The sequence below is a fragment of the Cydia strobilella genome, chromosome 3 (assembly GCF_947568885.1).
Source record: "Cydia strobilella chromosome 3, ilCydStro3.1, whole genome shotgun sequence".
In the NCBI taxonomy this organism is placed as follows: Eukaryota; Metazoa; Arthropoda; class Insecta; order Lepidoptera; family Tortricidae; genus Cydia; species Cydia strobilella.
In genome coordinates, this window is record NC_086043.1 from 3405883 (window position 1) to 3427034 (window position 21152).

The window sequence follows — 21152 nt, forward strand, 5'->3', positions numbered from 1 at the left end:
ACTAATGAAATCGTGTATCATATATATATACACTATTGTCTTGATTATGAAATTAACATTCAAAAGACCAAGCAACTTACATTACTATGTACCTCTTTCATCATCATCATCAATTTTAAGAGCTATGCTCTTGTTGATGGAGTAATTACCATTCTTTGCTGGGCCAGCCTTTTGACTCCCTCGTACAACATGACAGAAACTCTATCTTTCATTTGGCTGAGATGTGTTCCTCTGCGTCTTTCTCGCTCAATCTTGCCCTTCAGGATGTTTAAAAAGAATCTGTCGTGCGGGTCGTGCCGTATTAGATGACTAATCATCTTGCACCTTCTGTTAGCTGTTGTGCCTAACAGGCATCTCTTCTCTCCTGCCATGCTCAGTTCCTCAACGTTCGTCTTCCTTTCTGTCCAGCTAATCCTTAGCATCCTCCGCCAACACCGGATTTCAAAGGCCTCCAATCGCTCTCTGTCCCGTTGTGTCACTGTCCACGTCTCACAAACATTTAAAGCAATGCTCCAGATATACGCCTTAACTAAGCGTTTTTTTTTTTTCACATTCTTCGAGATGTGTGCTTCATCTCTATATAGGTGAAAATAATCATCCAATTTCTATGTGGGCATTTGAATTCACAATCCCGCTTTCTGAGTTGAAATCATCCATAGATTTAATGCTCAGTAAAAGGGGTTTAGCACACAAACCACTGCTTGCTTTGACATTTCTTTTATTACATTGATATACAGGATTAATTATAAGATTACATAAAGATCAAATCGAATATAAGTAACATAACCTCGCGCACAGGCCTGCCGCCAAATCTGACAGCTCTCCCTCTAAAAACTAAAATGACCATAGATACAACAATCAAAAGTATAGAGCCAGGTACATACTACATGTAATTATCAGTAGTATTAGGCCACATATAGGATATTAACTATTGTGATGCTTACACTACTCTGTTGCAGATACCTTTTGTAAATAATTAAAAACTCTTTATTTACCTATACATACAAGATATATACAGTGGTACTACGTAAACGAAATTAATAACTAACTTAAATCTAAAATAGGCCCTTGAGGCATTGTACCAAGGATGCTGGCGGCATTTCCTCGCTGTATCGCAATTCTGATACGTTGTGCGAGGAAGCCGCCAGTTCTTCGGTCACCAGTTACGTCAACCAGTCACGTCATTTTGTAAATTGCATAGTCGAAAAAAAAACCGTACAAGTGCGAGTCGGACTCGCCCACCGAGGGTTCCGTACAAATTTTTCCCTGTACTTGTAGTAAGTATATGATATCACTTGCCAAATTTCATAGTTCTAGGAATCTAGGTCAACGGAAAGTACCCTATAAATTTTAATTCCCTTGAGAGTGTCGAAATATACGTTTTTGCGGCACAAACGGCCGTATATACATATAGTTTGTATCTTTAGGTAGTTAAATAAATGTTAACAATGTGTTTTTAGCTTTTCGGGTACTTGAAACATTTAGCAGTTAACCACAATTAACAGTTCTTTCATCGTTCTTGCTTTAATCGACTTCATTTAATCGTGTAATGTTTTCATCTACCCTCAAATGGCTAAATATTCGATCTCGTTTTTGGTTCTTTACTAGGTCGAAGTAATAGCAAATATTACAAAACTAAATTACTATTGGCACATCGAGTTAAATAAATTGACCTGAAAAATTTTCTTACCCAATTAAATACCTAATTGTGGTTTGTTTACATTCTTTTAAATACCTAAAGATACAGACTATAAACCTGAGTATATGGTTTTAATTTCAACTCGATATCTCCACGCCTTCCCGAGATAGATCTTGACAGACAGACGGACGGACAACAAGGTGACGTGAGTGTGAGTATAGGTTTGTTCTAAAAGGGCCCACTGATTATCAGTCCGCCGGAGGATATCAGCCTGTATATTACATACCCCTTAACTGACAGGCTGTGTGGGCCCCTTAACTGATAGGCTGATATCGTCCGGCGGACTGGTAATCAGTGGGCCCCTTAACTGACAGGCTAATATCGTCCGGCGGACTGGTAATCAGTGGGCCCCTTAACTGACAGGCTGATATCGTCCGGCGGACTGGTAATCAGTGGGCCCCTTAACTGACAGGCTGATATCGTCCGGCGGACTGGTAATCAGTGGGCCCCTTAACTGACAGGCTGATATCGTGCGGCGGACTGGTAATCAGTGGGCCCCTTTATTGGCCTGGGATGGCAGGCCGCCTGATAGGACCAGAGATTGCAGGCGGACTGGTAATGCGTGGGACAATTCAGGGGAGTTTTATAGTTAAAACTCTCCACGAAATTCATTTTACCGTCAGTACTGTTTTCGTTTTCCTTTTCATCACAAATCAGCAACGCTTGTTTTAAAATGCATTTGTTTAAAATCAGTGTATAGCGATTTCAATTCAATTCAAAAGTTACGCAATAGTGTTTGGCGGGCAAGGTCGAGCTCAAATTGACAATTACTACCCAATAGACCAATTCTAGTAGGTAGTTAATTTTTCTATTTATATTTTTCACCATTTCCTACGAGCTCACCACCTTTGATTATCAATCCATACGAGTTACGCAATAGATAATTCCTTTAAATATATTTACTGATTAGGTGAATACATATTTGATCTAACGAAGTGTTATATTATATCTACGTAAGTCGAGTTAGGTATTTAAAATTAACACATTATAATAATCCTGTTTAAGGCTAACATGATATAAATAACAATCAAAATTTTTTGAGTAGCTACGAATACAGTGAGTTTATTAAAGATGCGATGAGATGACCTTGAAATCACACTCATTTTTCCATCCACTAGAAAAAGACAACCGTTTTCCGCTTTAACTTCTAGTTTAAAGGTAAGGTCCTTAGTTTTTTTGTATTTTCTAAGGTAAGGTCGTTAGTTTGATTGAATTTTCTTATATTGCTAAGAGATTTTAGAGAAGGAATTAAGGTATAGGTTTCAGTATTATGTAACGATATTAAAATAAAAAAATATTTATGCTTAAATAACAGTGCAATAATTTTTTTGTTTTGATACCTACATTGCGTGCTGAATAATTTTTTAAGGGAAAATAAGACGTATTTTTTTGTAAAACAATTGAATGTATTCATTTGCGCCTATACTAACTACCCCTAGAATAAGTGGTCGAATCAAAAACACACCTTGGACCGCGTAGTGAATAATCCTTTACCATTGTATTTTTACGGAAACGTACGAACGTATCATGCTATGTCAGTCAGTCTCAGTACAAAAATTACTGAGGTTGACTGAAGTAGCATGACAAATACGAACGATTCCGAGAAAATACGATGGGAAAGGATTATTCACTATATGGCGCGGCATGCTGGTCGAATTAGTTCTTTAATTTACTACGCGTGGCGCTGCACATCACAACTATAAAAACGCTGGGATGTCCATCGAATCAGCGGGCTTAGCACGGTAGCATTTTTATCGCCTGTCACCATGCCTATCACGTTTTAACAAGTAAGTAAGTAAGTAAGTACGAAAGTGAAAGGTATAGTGACAGGTGATAAAAATGCAACCATGCTGACACCGCTGGAGTTCGTCTGTTTCTTTTCAAAAAACATACTACATCTGTACCTACTCGACACGTGCGTGTACATTATAGTGTACAACTTTTGTAAACGACACTGTAATGTATACGCACGGTTTTCCTCGTCAGATATTTGGTTGTTCGCCGTAGGTCAACAATATAAACACGTCAATACATCGAGGAAGTTCGCGTATAATTTGGACATGCGTTGAATACATGTTGAATACGATAGGCACAATATTCAAGTATTCATGTGACTGATGTGACCATGGACTACTGCACATAGACACCGTATTAGCATAGAGTAACTTATACTAGAGCGGTACTGTCATAGTCAATTTTGTAACCCCAGTAAATTCACTGCCATCTGTCGACACACTTTAAAACTAAAAATAAAGATTTATAAAAATACGATAGAATGTATTTAAATATAGATAAATGATTTTTATTTGCATTTGCATTAATTATTTTTATGATTTTGACCCATGTTCTTTCACTGATATGCGTTAAAATTGTTAAATAACAAACGAAACCGTCAACGCCATCTATACGACTGTAGGCCAAAACTAGTAGCGCCCTCTGAACGAGAATCAAATTTTCTTGATTTTGTGAGGCACGTTTTTCCTTAGACTGTATCCATCTATTACGGAGTTATATCTATCTTTGGTATTAGGTATGTGTTAGTTAGTAGGTTACTGTACAATTTTACAGAAATTACACACCACTTCAAATGTTACCACAAAATCGCTCTTGTGTATTAATAACCTCTACAACTCTTAATTACATTTAGTTTCCTTGAATATGCAATTTGTAAATGTAGTCGCAACTGAACGGCTGTGGGCACGCTCTGAAACTAAATAATAAGAGTTAGTCGAAGTAGTAGTTAATAGTCGAGTTGTTTTTCATGGACCATCTAGCAGGAAAGTGATCTGTGATTATGGCCAAGGCCGGAAAAGACGACTAAAGTGATGTCTGCTTATCCTCGTCTACAACAATTTTGTTCCGTATGACTAAGTAGCAGTGTTGGCCGAACGTTAATTGCAATTAACCATTAAGGATGACTCACGTTAGACCGGGCCGTGTCCGGGCCGGAGCTTCCGGCGCTTCGTTTTCTATGGAAAGCATCACGTGATCACCTGTCATGTCATAGAAAAGTAAGCGCCGGAATCTCCGGCCCGGACACGGCCCGGTCTAACGTGAGTCATCCTTTAACCAGTACAAATGGAACCTGAAACCGTAACAGACGGTTACAGTTTATGGTTCAATTTGTACTAGTTAATGGTTAATTGCATTAACGTTTCGGCCAACACCGCTAAGTAGTAACTAGTAACTCTAGTAAGTATCTACGAGCAATACACTAATGCTAAAACTAGAAAAAAAAAAACGGACAAGTGCGAGTCGGACTCGCCCACCGAGGGTTCCGTACTTTTTAGTGTATTTATTTGTTGTTATAGCGGCAACAGAAATACATCATCTGTGAAAATTTCTTTACATCGAATTTTTGTACATCGATAATCTGTTCGTGATCTGGGTTCTAGCAGAATTATCAGTGCTTCACCCGAAAGAGTGAAGAGTATTACTGCAGAACCTTTGTTTTGCTGCAACGCACACAGCAAACCTACCTACTTTATTGATGCTTCTTGTTCTTTATTTTATTTTTATTTTGATATTATTATTGTTTCTATTTTTTTCTATATGGCATTTTTTTCTATATTGTGGCAAGCCAATAAATGGTTTATCTATCTATCTATCTATCTATATATTCTTTTTCCGATCCTTTCTCGTCACCACGCATCCATCTCAACATTCTCATTTCCGCTGCGTGCACTCTTCTTTCATCCGTCACTCGTCGCCCAGCATTCTGATCCATACATTACAACAGGGGCCCGTTTCTCAAACGCTTCTAACTTTGATTTTCTCCTTCATACTTTCAAGTACTTCATTTAAGTTTGTTTTTCAATACCTACTTTGTTGTGTAGTACTCTATATTTTAACTATTAATAATTCAGTTTTAGTTAGTAAGAAATAAGTAACTTGTATTAAATTTGGTCATACCCACGTTTATAACATATGTATACAACTTTGCTAAGAATGTTCGTATGCTTATTTTTACAAGTACCTAATTAATGCTCGTGAATTACATTCGTTCTAGTTTTTATTTGTTATTATAATTTGTTAATTACCTGCATGCTCACTCATATTTTATGTTTTATCTTGTGTTTTCTCTATTTAAGCGAAATGTTAAATTTCTTCTGAGAAAATAAATTTCTTTAACCACAATAATTTTAATTGTACCTGGCTCCCCGCGATACAGGCGTAGCCTAGTGCGGAGACCCCTGACTTTCTCTGTTATGTATTTCATTGATAATAAATGTATTCTTATTCTTAGTTTGAGGCATTCGTGGATCGCAATACTTTGGATGAATAGTATATTTAGTATTTAATTACTTTGTCTAACATAGGGTGACTTAGCAGTCATAACAATAGGGAGGGGCCAATAACTATAGCTATAAAGCGAAATAACCTGGCTAGAGCTAGTTATTGGCCCCTCCATAGTAATTGGCCACTTAACAACTATGGAATGGCTAATTATTATGGAAGGGCCGATAACAATGTCACGCAATTATAACGTTTCAATGACCTATTCTTCTATTACGAGTATCTTCTCATTTCTCAAGGGTTTCCCGAATCGTGACTAGTTTATCGAGTATCTTTGATTACTTAGGAATTACCCAAAGAGTTAAGTAACTAAGGTCGGATGGGATAAGACAAACACTGGGGCAAGGGCATTGCCCATCGTCCATTTATAAGTTCATTCAGGAAAATTTATCTAACTGTTATGAGAAATCTAAATACATACATAAAATAAGTGAATCAAAACGTAATAAACAACCATGGGTTTTCGGAAAGGTACAATTAGAGTGTAAAAAACGGGATATACTTTATTTAAATTGGCTTAAGGATACAAAAAATATGGTAAACCGGCTTGCATATGTTAAACAACGAAATAAAACCAATAAATTAGTAGAAACGCAAAGAAATATTTTCTATAAGCGTAAAATTAGTATAGTTAAAGGAGACATGAGAAAACTGTGGCAAATCTTGAATGAATTGTCAGGAAAAATATCTGCGTCAATACAGGATACTGTAAGCAGGGCGTTCTCATCTATTACTTCGGATAAACTTATTGCTGACAAATTTGCTACTAATTTTAAGGAAACTGTGCAGAATATAATACCAAATTGCAATGTTCCATTATTAAACCCTGATACCTATAGGAGGCCCACGGATAGGTCGATGTTACTTAAAAAGGCAACCTCGAAAGATGTCTACAAAATAATAATGAAAACTCATAGTAACAAAGCGCCAGGAATAGATAGAGTTCGAGTTGTGGATCTGAAACTCATAGCAGACAAAATTTCGTCCGCCATAGCCCATCTCATCAATAGCAGTCTAGCCGGTGGCTTGTATCCCGACGGTCTTAAAGTTGGGCTAGTACGGCCAATATATAAAGGTGGCGATGCAACCGACTGCACAAATTATAGACCTATTACTATGCTCCCTATTTTAGATAAAATTGCAGAAAAGTATGTGAGTAACGAGATACATAATTTTTATAACAAACATTCTATTCTTACTGCTAACCAATTTGGATTTCAGCCCAATAAAAGTACCTCTCTGTTACTATCTAGATTTACTGACGAAATAAATCATCACTTAAATGATAAATGTCATGTATTAATCATTTTTATTGACTACAGTAAGGCCTTCGACACATTGCGCCACGATACACTGATACAGAGACTGGAGGATACTGGTGTCCGGGGACAATTGTTAGATTGGTGTGGGAGCTACTTGCGTAACAGAATTTATCATGTCAGGATAGGGGATGCTCTCAGTAACAAAGTACTGGTGACAGAGGGCACAGCACAAGGCTCCGTGCTCGGCCCACTCCACTACTTAGCTTACGTAAATAATATGGACAATTGTGTCGAAGACTGTAGTGTGTACCAATTTGCGGATGATACTTGCCTCATTGCTGCAGATAAAAACGTAAATGTAGCAGAGAGGAAATTGCAATTAGATTTTGACAACATATGTAAATGGTCCCACGACGCAGGGCTGGTCCTAAATGCAAATAAAACCAAATTGCTTCATATACACTCTAGCCAATCAAGATCTGTAAGACCAGTTAGGATTATAGGGCATGACCACCAGTGTCTCCACTCTCTACCGAATGTTGACCAAAATTGTAAGTGTGCGCCGTTGGAACAAGTTTGTAAACAAAAATATTTAGGTGTCATAATTGACAACCGATTCAACTGGGGTGACCACATTGACTCAGTGTGCACTAAATTACGAGCTATAATGGCAAAGATATATATTCTACGAAATAGAATTCCATATAATATCAGATTGGATGTTTATAATGCACTCGTGGAAAGCATCATTTCATATGGATTAAGTAGTTATGGCCGTACATTTAAGTCATACCTTGACAAAATATGTAAACTACAGGTTAGGCTGCTAAAGTTAATAGTACCCCATAAAATTAAAGAGAATCTTGTGTGTGATAGCGACCTGTTCACTTTATGTAATGTCCTACCGGTTCACACAAAGTTTAAATACCATATGTTAAAAGAGCAATACTTTAGAAGTGAAATTCAGCACTTAATCTCTCATCCAATAAATACAAGGCAAGTAACAAATCAAATGCTTCGAAAGCCCCAATTCAATAATTTTTATGGTAGAAGAACATCAGATTACATCATACCAGACCTAATAAATAAGTTACCTAAAGAATGGAAAGATAAGATAACGCCAAATAATATAGGAAATATTCTTAAAAAAGAAATGCTTAAACAATTAAATTATTTTAACTAAATTGAATAATTATGTTATTTCGTATAGCATAAAGGGAGCAGCCTGTATCGAGTAGGCGCCGACCGGTTCTAGTTTTGCTCGGCCGGCCGCGGCCGGTGTGATGAGATGCGCCCACTTGTGATTCTTTGCAATTATTGTGTTGTTTACGAACTGGATGTGTGCCTAAGTATCGTATTGTATATTTGATTATGTAAGTACTGCGGAATGAAGTATCGAGACAAACCATTCTGGTTTAACGATACTTTTTATTAATTACCATGTAAAATTTGTGATTTATCTCTAGTAAATAAAAAATAAAAAAAGGGCAAGAGTAACACTTGTAGGCAATCCTCATACTGTTACTTTATCCCCGAGTAAAATAAGCTATGTTTCTCTTACCCCACATGACCTTACTAAGTAATGTCCCGAGAAAAAACAAGTACCTACTTATGTATAGGTAGGCCATTTAAAACGTGGACCTGCCATCAAAACGATATTTAATTTTTATCCATATTGGAATCATAGGCGTCATTCATTTATTACGTAAGACGATTTAGGGAGGGGGGGGAAATGCGAAAATTTTCATATTTCTATGAAATTATGACGTTTAAAAAAATACTTCCCCACTATGCTATCAAACACAGTGCAGAGTTAGTTTGGACGGGCTCTAGTACCTTTGTAGGTACAAATAAACGTTAGAAAAAGGATTATTTGAAAAATAAAAACTAAAACAAACCAAACGAGACTAATTTTACGTCAAATTCAACATAATAATAATGTCCGGGATATGAACCGTGATTACCTTTTGTATTGTTGATATTTCAACGCGACGCAGTTAAAATTATAAATGCATCTTGGTCACGCATGAATGGAACTGCGTCGAAATATCAACAATACAAAAGGTAATCACGGTCCATCCCGGTCAATATAAGTCTAGTGAAACTAACCTTGAATCATTCAAAACTGTTAAATTTTACATAAGTTTAATTTCTTTTTAGACACCAACTTAATATTAGGTAATTACCCTTAGGTTCAGAATTGATGATATAAATCTTCTATTTCCTCTTTTCAGGACGGACGAGCAAGGCATCGCGGTAAAAATATACGATGGTGTGGTGACCACCTTGGAAATAGTACTGCTGCTTGTCAAAATGTGGGTGTCCTGGATATACGCCATGTACCAGCTCGTCGTACCGCCGGTGCCGAAGAGTGTCGAAGGAGAGATTATTCTGGTAAGTCTGGCACTAAATTGGCAATTTAAGTCGTAAATTAGGCAGCCTTTGAAGCCACTTAGCACCCAAATTTGCTAAGGCAACGAAACTAAAAAAGCCTAAGCATCTTTTATTTAAAATTCAATCCACAGCGCAAGCTGCTACACCCAAAAATATCCACAAGACAGTTCGTCAAAAAAAATGTGTTCCATAGATTTTGCTCTGGTTGACCTAAGTATACCTATATTCACCTTGCAAAAGTCGCGACTTTAAATGTAGATCCGTATCCGAAGGATAATAAACATAGCTTCTACCTCACTAAATAATTACCATTCAAGTTGATGTACCTATGCATTATTGTGTGACTTTGAACCTTTGCCAGTATATATTAATTCATGATATGAATTACAATACCTACATAACAACAATACCTCTGTTTACTTACAGAGGCCAAACAAAATGCCGTACCAGAGCTACTAGGGTATACTTTGCGTCAATAAACAGGGGGCTTCTAGACTGCCCCGTACCGTACAGTTCATGCACACTGTATACTCTTGCGGTATTTGAAAGTCGCTAGAGCCCGTCTAAGGTCCGCAAATCTGAAAAATGGTCTCATTTGATAAACGGGTTGGCCGGTAGAAGTATTCAGTAAATGGCGCCAGCATAGCTTGCCCTGTCCGCGTATTACCCGTGGTCCCACTGCTTTGTACCACAGTGGGTCCACGGGTATTTTTTCCCCCTAGACCCATCGTTATAAACAGGGGTCTATATACGAGTAATTTATTTTTAATCGTTGTCACACCGCACTGTTTTTTTTCCTTCACAACTTAACTAGACGAAGCCCCGTTTCGCCCGTGGGTCCACTGTGGTACAAAGCAGTGGGACCACGGATAATACGCGGCCCTGTCAATCCCTAGAATTATGTAATTCTTAATTTTTTAATGGAATTTTATGCCTTTGATACCAGCCTTTTAAGCCAAATCTTATAGAACTCAACTCAAGGGCCTGACACTTTTTGATAGTTATTGATGTCTTATTGCGATGAAAATAGTGCCATGCTTTGTCTTTATCATAAAACGAAATAAAAACGATTTTCAGATCACAGGCGCCGGTCACGGCATGGGCCGCGAGGTGGCGCTGAGGTTCGGGAAGCTGGGAGGAGTCATCGTCTGTGTAGATATTAATGCCGCCGGCAACCAGGAAACTGTGGACGCTATCAAGGCTAACAAGGGGAAAGCACACCGATATGAGTAAGTTTCAATTTATTTTTCTGCCCTCCAATCGGAAAGTGTAAACTTTCGGCTCGCTACGCTAAAAAAAATTTGCGGCTCCGTCACGAGCATATTCAGTAGAATAATGCTTAACAGCCCAATTGTTCTAGGTATACTGCGTGTATTTTTAATTTAACCGCAAACTTAAATGGCACGTTTGTTTTTTTTACGATGCAATTGTTAAAGAATTTTTTTTATTACTCTTAACCTGCCGGCGTATTATGGATGGTTTTATCCACGTGATAAAATAACCGTCACTTTTTAATACCGCGGGATTGAAAGTGACGGACACCGTTTTATCACGCTGTCACGTAGACAAGAAGACCATCATATCCGTACAGCATTATTAAGTTTTGCGCGACAATGTATTTCGTACATAAAATTATGCGGTCGTATCAAAAATACTCGCTGTATACGTATATAGGCCACCAACCTGCTGCTGCTGGTTTTTTTACCAATAAATAAACTGAACTGAACTGAACAGGCACCTATATCATTTTTAGGGTTCCGTAGTCAACTAGGAATCGAGGAGGATCTGACAGGCTTTGCTCCTTGATCGCTAGAAAGCTGAAATTTGGAAAATAAATCAACCTATCTGAAAATGTCGTAAGATAAAATAAAAAATAAAATTTTAGGGTACCATACAAAATGTTTTTTTAAATTTATTTTTTCGCTTTAACTCAATAGTGTGGGATATCGTTGGATAGGTCTTTCAAAATGAATAAGGGTTTCCAACAAATACTTTCTGATAAAGTGATTATTTTCGGATATAATCGCTCCGAAAGGTAAAAAATATGTGTCCCCTGAGTCCCCTCCCTCTAGCTTTTGAACCATGGGACCAAAAAATATTAAAGAAATCTTAAAACAAACGCTTAATAAATACTTTCAATGAAACTATAGCGAATAATCGGTCAAGCCGTTTTTAAAGTTTTTAAATTCTTAGTAAAAAGACGTATAAAGCGCTGGGAAAGTATAGTCCCTTTTGCTTGTAATGTACATGATACTTACTAATAGCCCCCGTTTTAGCCTATTCTGACAGAATGGTAACTACGGAACCCTACACTAAGCATGGCCCGACATGCTCTTGGCCATTTTTTTCAAGCTATCAGAGAATGCCAGATACATTTGACGCGTAGTCTAAAACAAAATCAAAACCAACTGTATCAAATTGATTGATCAGAATCGCCTTCCAGAGTCATCTTAAAGTTCGTATAAGCTTAAGGGGCCCACCCATTATCCGTCCGCCGGACGTTATCGGCCTGTAAATTTTTTGGAACTGTCAAATTTTTGTTTTAACTGACAGGCCAATATCGTCCGGCGGGCTGGTAATGGGTGGGTCCCATTATACGAATCTCTCCCTTCTTAGGTGTCGTAAACTACCTACCCGTTACATTGAATTGCGGGGAATATTTATCATTGGTTTTTGAGAAATAGGGAGTTGATTTTTACACGCAAGCTTAAGAATACAAGGAAGAAAAGCAAGTTGCCAACCTTAACATAAATACAGTCAATGATGAAATCATTAAGAAACCAATTCCTTCTACTTCTCCCGCGATTCAAAGTAACAAGTTTACCGGTACCTACTATTTTTTTTCCTAATAGCATAGAGTAACTGATACTAGAGCGGTACTGTCATAGTAAATTTTGTAACCCCAGTAAATTCACTGCCATCTGTCGACACACTTTAAAACTAAAAATAAAGATTTATAAAAATACGATAAAATGTATTTAAATATAGATAAATGATTTCTTTATTTGCATTAATTATATTTATGATTTTGACCCATGTTCTTTCACTGATATGCGTTAAAATTGTTAAATAACAAACGAAACCGTCAACGCCATCTATACGACTGTAGGCCAAAACTAGTAGCGCCCTCTGAACGAGAATCAAATTTTCTTGATTTTCGAGGCACGTTTTTTCCTTAGACTGTATCCATCTATTACGGAGTTATCTATCTTTGCTAATAGTAATATTTGAATTTTGACACCTTGTATATAATAGGCATACTCTAAGATTATAAAAATTATAAATGTTGGTTCTCGTTAACGCTACAGCAAACATCCATTAGGTATGCATATTCGCAAACACTCCAAAGCGTGCTAACAGGGAAGTATCATTTAATCAATATTTAGTATAGATTACGTCGCCAGTTTTTATGTAAATATCATATATCTTTTAAACTTATAAATTTTAAACCTACTCACTCTTACGGAACTTATTATTTTGATATAAAAACACAGCTTATGTCTTCCAGGTGTGACGTAACAGACAGCAAAGCGGTTGCCGCGTTGGCGGAGCGCGTGCGCCGCGATGTTGGTGACGTCACGATGCTGGTTAACAACGCTGGGATCATGCCCTGCAAGCCTCTGTCGCAGCACAGCGAGAAGGACATCAGGACCATGATGGAAGTCAACGTTATGGCGCACTTCTGGGTAAGTCATGATGTTTGTAAATAAACTAAGAACTACAGGACAAAATAGAACTGTGTGAAGGTTGCTCTTGCTTTGATAAATTATTGAAGCTACCTTTTTTCTTTGAAACGACTCTCCTGAGCTACAAATTATTTATTTAAACTTTACTGCACAATAAAATTAAGTACAAATGGCGGACTTAATGCCTTAAGGCATTCTCTACCAGTCAACCATAGGGCGAAACGGAGATTCTCGAACGTGGGTGCAGAAGAAAGAAAACAGCAACTATTTAAAATTGGGACATTATTATGCATACCTATGCCTGGGGAGGGGGGGGGGGGGGCAAACTCACTTAGGCTGCACTCAGCAGGTGCTTGTGAAGCATGCGTTTGAAAGCAAACTTTCAAGCCCCAAGCAATTATTGTCAGGAGAAGTGTATTCCAGAGACGGATAGCTTGAACACTAAAAGAAGATGAGAGAAAACCACTATGGTGAGGAAGTACTTTTGTGCAGCAATCTATTTGCTACTCGTCGCCGTACCTTTGTCGTACCTTGTCGAAGACCATCCAGGCTGGCCGGCGTGTGTGGCTCAACAGACGTAGTTTATCAGCATAAACCACATTTACCTACTATGTCTCTTGTCTATATCGTCTTCAGTTAGTTATACAGATTGTTTATTTAATTTCAACATTCCATTGAACAAATATGTTATAAAATTAAACACGTGATTACCCCTTCCAGATGCTCCAGAGCTTCCTCCCATCAATGATGGAAAAAAACAATGGCCACATCGTAGCCATGTCCTCAATGGCTGGCATGCTTGGTCTCCGCAACCTGGTGCCGTACTGCGCCTCCAAGTTCGCAGTAAGGGGCATGATGGAAGCTCTACACGAGGAGTTGAGGGAGGACTCCAAGGATTATAGTGGAGTAAGCAGATGTGGCTATTTTGTAGTACTCGATGACAGGAATGTTCGGTCGCAACCTACCTTATGTCTCAGTTCGTGCGGGATGATGAAAGCTCTACAGGAATTGAAGAACATGAGGAATAAGTAGATTGTAATGATAGTTAGTTACTGATCTGATTCGTATGATCAGACAATTTGATTGAGCTTTTGTCATTTAAATGTCACTCTTCTAAAAATATTTTCTCTACATAAAAGTACCCCCCCCCCCCCCATACTGTATCTCACCCAGAAAACATTACGCCACTGTAGACCACGAGACAATGAAAATAGAAACATGACACCCTAGCTAACTGTCACGGCCGTCACGGGGAATCACGCTCAGCAGTCGTTGCTGCAAAATAAATAAAAGTAATAAACCGTTTTTATGAAACTTGACATATATTGAAGCAAAAGTCTGGAATGGACTAAAGAGGGAAATGTAAAATAACATGGTCTATCGAAACGCGTACGTACAAAGTCTCTGGTACATTTAGTAGATTCTCACTTGATGGTCTCATCGGAAGATCAGCGCTGGAAGTCGCCAGCAGCATGGTGAGATGGGGCCATTTCGTGACACTTTATTTTCACTATGTTCTTTTAATGTATGTCTATTGTCTGTGTGTTTACGAATAAAAACTATTCTATTCTATTCTATTCTAAATAATATAAATATACGTGTCTCTTCCACAGATAAAAATGACAGTGATCTGCCCATACATCGTGGACACGGGCCTGTGCAAGAACCCCAAGATCCGCTTCCCCTCATTAATGAAGATCGTCACAGCCGATGAGGCGGCGGATAACATCGTCGACGCCGTGAGGAGGAACTACTCCGAGATCACCATTCCTAGCTCCTTGTATTATGTTAACTCGGTAAGTGCTTCCACTTAAGCACAACATCCCATCTCTATCTAACTCATGACCGCAACAAGCCTATGCTAGTCGAAGCTACGATCCCCCGCAGCGAGGGGCCCATGTTAAGGCAAAGGGGACTTAGTTACTTCGTCCACTGTTTTTGTAAATAGTTCGAAGAGTAATACTTCTGGTTGGACGCTACCCTGATGAAGATCATCGCAACCGACGAGGTGGTGGACAATATCGTCGAAGCCGTGAGGAGGAACTACTCAAAGATAACCATTCCTATCTCCTTGTACTTACTCGGTATGAGATGTTTTGTTTAATTTTGCCACTTACTCCACTTAGTAACTAAACTAACGCGCGCGGCGGGGAACTTTTTTTTATAAGATGTACATATAGAAGTTGCTGAGCTATACGATTTATCGGCACAATACATGTTACCAAAACGTAGTGCTACTTTGAGTATTTAAGTTTATCGACGATTTAAAGTTTTTGATAAATGATTATTTATTTTTCAGTTCCTACGACCGTTGCCCAAAGCAGTCCCACTTCATCTCAAGGACTTCTTGGACTCTGGGTTGGAGGCCCAATAATTATATTAAGTATTAACTCCTCTCCTATGACAAATAAAATTTATTTGTCTTAGGTATTTGTATTTGTCTTGTGTAATAGTTGAAGGCATCATTACTTTAATGATACCTTCAACTATTTGTTTAAACTATTGGTGTCGTCGATAATATGGATGTTAAATATCGTGATACCAACGTTAGATGGTAACTGGTAATGTAAACCCCAACCACTTTAGCTCTAGGAGGAACCAATGTCCCATAACATTATACCTATTTATTTAAATAAATCAAGGCCCTGAAACTGCTATTTTTTTTGAATTTTTTGCTTATGTTTCTTCAAGAAATCAACGTAAAGAACTTTGGGAACAAATAAATTTATGTTTATTAAATATCTTGATTTGTGTTTTTTAAATAGTCACTATAAATAAATTATAAACTGATAGTGGTGAAGGCCGGATTCCACCACGGCACGGGTGGGTGCCGGTCACTTTTTCTTTAATATAACTGACATCTATATCAGCAACTTAACATTAGCAGCCTTACGGGGTAACTCTTAGAGCTATAGTATGCACGGGTATAAATCTGAGCGTTATTTTTATAGAACCAAACATGACTATAATCATATAATGGTTTCTCGCGAGCCATATCTTAACTTAAGAACTCTAGGATAACGCGTGGTTGGATTATTATTAACTGATATTATTTGTGATGTGATTTATATTGTATAGCACGTTCTGGGATAATTAAAAAGGAATTATGTGAATTTACTTATAGTTACTATGCAAGGTAAATGAAGCTTTCAAATACCAGTTAGCTAATTGTGTAAGTAATATTAGTGATAAAAAGTTTTATTGCTCCGAATTTTTACATGGAACCTTATGGCTCTACTCTCTTACTGTCACTGTGTCTCACTTTCATAAAAATGAAATAAAAAATTCGGTCACCGTACTTGAGAATTTAAACAAATCACATAATTAAGACAATACTTGTGAAAACGCATAGTGCCTTCGATGTACACGTGAAAATGCGTAGTTTAGGAAATGGCATTTAGTATAATGAAATGGGTCCATTAATGTACGTATTTATAATGTTTAGAAACGTCTGTGCACTTATGTATGTAATTTGTAACGTTTTTATTTATTTTTGGTAAAAATATATATAAAATTATACTTACACATTTAAACGTTTTTAAGAGCTAATAGCGCTGATACAAATATCCTAAATTATAACCATTATAATTGTCATTAATCGACGATAATGGAACGCAAATACACTCCTTGGAAATAGTATACACACTCGCATTACATCGTATATTCGGGCACGAAAACCGTAATTTCGAGGCCGGATGAAGCGAGGGGTGTGGACTGTGGATACTGTGGACACCTACATTATCTGACGTGGGGACGTGAAAGGCAAGCGGGGTGACATTTCGCTCCCACGGACCTCGTTATAACTGTGCATATATGGATCAGCATCATGTTTAGGTCTTAAAATAATAAAGCTTAGAAGGGAAAACCTGGCAACCGTAACATTGCCTTATTTTACCCCTTGAGTCAAACAGATGCGATAACGCGTCTGAAATGACAATCGAAATCGAAATCTAAAATTAAAATCGTCAAGGTATTTTTTGTCTGGCAATTTTGGACCCCAGGGTTTCTTCAGGGGATAGACTGTGCCACTTTGTTGATAAAGTTAATTTCTTAGGTAACGTAAGTCATATATCTTTGCATTAGTACCAGTTCATTATTACAAAATTACATAATTATATATCTTGAACAAGATAATAGTGATATTATTGTGCCCTTATAGATAGCTCGGTTATAAGTACCTATTTTTTTTTTTTACTAGCCTAATTTAGTGTCCCACTGCTGGGCAAAGGCCTCCCCTCGTTTCCTCCACTCGACCCTGTCGTTTGTAGTGTCCTAATTAATTGTTATAATTGTTTATTTCGGGCATAAGTAGGTATATGGCAATAACATAATAATTAAATACCTTTAGTAAATATGTGATCGAACTACCATCACAAGAATCAATTATTTTTGTATATTACGTACCTTTTCCGTAACAATAAGTCAAAGTATATATGTGCAATAATAGATACTTATGTATGTGTATGATGTGATTGATGTGCCATGTGACTTGAATACCTGGTGGGGCCTGTAACACGAGCAAATAATTAAAACATAATTGTACTCCTCAAACTATGCCACTTTTATTTAATAACTTTTAAAAACGATAAAGTCTAGATATCCTATTATCTTCAATGTACGCTATCCTCGCTGTTATTGACGTTGCTTGTCACGGTTTAAACACAATACATTCACACAACACATTCACAATACGTTGGTTTATTCTCAATACATTGTGTCTTAGAATATAAAGTGCACTTAAAATCAAAACACAAGTAATTTTTAAAAGTCGCTAAACAAATGTTGGTCAGCTTGAGGAGTAGGTACAGCCTACAGCTTAATTTTTTTGCTGCTGTTATACCAAGTATATATAGAAGGGGATAACTTTGGAAGTAAAAAACAATCGGCTTTGCTTTTTATTTGATAACACTTAACCTCCTAAGGCTGACGGTCCTACTTTTATAATCCGTCGGCCGGCTGCATGAAACCCACACCTGATAAAAAAATAGAAAATACCTACTCTGTGGAAATAAAAAACGGATTATAATAGCTAAATTAAACCTGTTGACGTAAACCTTGGTCGGCCTCACCTTAGCCTGGCAGTTTTTGCAGTCCGACCACATTTTTTTTTATAAATTTGGTCGGACTGCAAAAACTTCTATTTTCCGATGAGGTAAATTGTAGCTCTCACGTGGTACCACAGCACAGGATTTGGCCGACCACTTTTTTTTACTGTCCTCAAAGGCAGCTATCCTACCAGACAAGTTTCATTCTAATTTTGGATGAGGTTTTGTTTAATGAATTTTTGTACCACTTTTTGCCATTTGCAGAAAAAATTGCCAAGTTAAGCCGCGGCCGACAAATAGCAGTTTAATGCTACCAAAAGTTAGCTACCTCAACAGAGTAGGTACCGGCCACCGGACTAATAGTAGGTACTTATTAAATTCCATGTTTAAAATCATGTTTTATTGGAACAGAGTTGCATCTGTTTTGTGTTCAATTTTAAAACAAAACAAAATCAACTAGTTCCTACATTATAGGTTCAAACATTGGCAAATTTTCCACTGCTTGTATGGCTGGGCCTTAGGAGGTATAAATATCTACTTTCTGGATTGTAAATGCCTAAAAGAAAGACATTTTTACTAGCATTTTTGTCCTAGCTTGCCTTATTTCAACAAATTACTTTTATATTTCTAAAGTGGTCTGTTTGTTTTGAATAATTTGTAAATAGATGTTAGTATTTGTATATTAGTATTGAATGGGAATTTCAATATACAATTTGAAGAAAATTAAACATTGTTTTATTTAAACTCGACTTACAGGCCCAGGCGTATTCTAATTTTAATAAGAAAGAAAAAGGTCACGTTTGACACTGACAGATGATCAGATACATATATTATCTAATTCACATCCTCTTATTAAATGTAGAATATGCCTGTTATTCGACCCTACGCTACGTGCCTATTTAGAACAATAATGTTGATGTTGTAAATGTATAACTCATAGCTTTGCCTTCGCTCTACCATTTCCCTTCTCTAGTGAAAGCTCGCCCTTAGTAATTATTAACCACTTTTCACTAAGAGCCACCACCACTTTTAACAGTAGAGCTAGCATTTTTATTGTAGCCCGGTGCTTCTGAAACACTTCAAACGTTCTGAGCGACGGACCCTATTTTGTATTTTTATTACGGAACCCCTTGCTAGATAGATGTATTTATGACGTTTGTAAAACTGATTATCAATGATCGGACAAATCATCGCAAAAGCATCAAAATAGGACAAGATTTATTAAACTCTTATTATGTACAGTATTTTTTAATAAAATTTCCAGATTATACTCAAAACTGCAAAACTGCAGTTCAAAATTTTTAATTTTTTTTTATCCTGTTCCATCCATATTAATTTTTGCCATAATTTGTCCGAACTCTGCTGATTATTGACGCCACTGGTCTGCGATGCATAATTTAAGAAATGCGCCCCTAGACAGCTAATTCACTTTTTGGTAGATAAAAAACAAAAACAGCAAAAAAAGAGAGGTTTTGTTGAGGTTCACGAAAATAAGTAGGTAAATACCATAATAATAATATTTATTTCAAGGTATACATATTTGAATATTTTTATAACCATCTTTCTAGAACATTTACACGAGCTATATATATAAAGCCTATTTTGGCTACATTTACAACTGACATCTCTTTGGTCACTATACCCGTTCCTTGGTCTTAGTTTTATTCTTACTTGACTAGTTACATAATTTAAACTACAATATTTAATTTGCTGCTTAGCAGTGACGCGTTCCAAAGTTCGAAAATGTTTAGACAAACGAAAACGTTTTTGTATCCTAAAAGTATTAATTTTCTCCTAATCCCAATTGTTTTTATTCATTTTAAACATAAACACTCTCTACTTAGTACTTAAGTAAGCATTCACACTATTCTTATATTTTATTTTTATTATTTACAAATAAAATGCCTTCAAGTTTTGGTATCCTGTTGACGCTGAACGCTGTTTAAAGGATGACTTACGTTAGACCGGGCCGTATCCGGGCCGGAGTTCCGGCGCTTACTTTTCTATGACATGCCAGGTGATCACGTGATGCTTTCCATAGAAAACGAAGCGCCGGAAGCTCCGGCCCGGACACGGCCCGGTCTAACGTGAGTCATCCTTAATACCTTCTACTGAAATGTTGCTGTTATCTGTGAAAACAGTGACGATTATGTATAATTTCGATATCGATATGGCTTCTAAAAAAATATGGATATTTGGAACCGTTATCAGGAACGCCATAAATCAGTTAAGTTAAGCCGCGTTTTCATTGAGTGTTCTGAACAGTTCTGAGCGAGCACTCATTCGTTCGGTTAATGGAAACACTTGTCAATGGGAACAGCAAACATTTGTCAAAACAAAATGTTTGTTCAGAACTCAGAACGCTAAGTGAAATAAACATACTGCTTCCGCTGTTTGATATTACCTATAGAATAATATTTATGATGCTGAAAATAGCGCAAGACGTCAACGTGAGACCCTAGTAGTGACTAGTGAAACGAAAAAGAGTCAAATTTGTTTATAACTCACTATTCTTAATGCTCTAATTAAATAGCTACTTTATAATATTTACTTATTGCCTTTTAAGACATAGCTATACACATGAAACAATCTATTTCTAGAAGAGTTTTTCACATTATTGGTTTTTTAACCAGTTGCCTTTTCTAACTGAGAAAATTCTTTAAAACTAGAACACTTCCAACTAGGGAACAAATCAAATTATTTTAAGAAATATTTTTTGATTTATTTTTTTAAGTAGTCACACTACTCCCAAGTAGCACAGATAGCTGTA

At 37.0% G+C, this 21152-nt stretch overlaps 1 protein-coding gene across 3 annotated transcripts in view; it reads left to right on the top strand.

Annotated features, from left to right (window-relative positions):
• LOC134755669 (17-beta-hydroxysteroid dehydrogenase 13-like) overlaps nucleotides 1-18441 on the top strand; it is a 51656-nt gene extending 33215 nt beyond the window's left edge. For 2 of the 3 annotated variants that reach the window (XM_063692207.1, XM_063692206.1), the window contains exons 3-8: nucleotides 9492-9651; nucleotides 10729-10880; nucleotides 13160-13337; nucleotides 14058-14243; nucleotides 14951-15133; nucleotides 15637-18441. In XM_063692207.1, the coding sequence (XP_063548277.1) occupies nucleotides 9492-9651; nucleotides 10729-10880; nucleotides 13160-13337; nucleotides 14058-14243; nucleotides 14951-15133; nucleotides 15637-15711 (934 nt within the window). In that variant the 3' untranslated portion in view covers nucleotides 15712-18441. The remainder of the gene's footprint in view (nucleotides 1-9491; nucleotides 9652-10728; nucleotides 10881-13159; nucleotides 13338-14057; nucleotides 14244-14950; nucleotides 15134-15636) is intronic. The other variant, XR_010129074.1, reaches the window with a different exon arrangement.
• Nucleotides 18442-21152: the final 2711 nt, after the last annotated feature.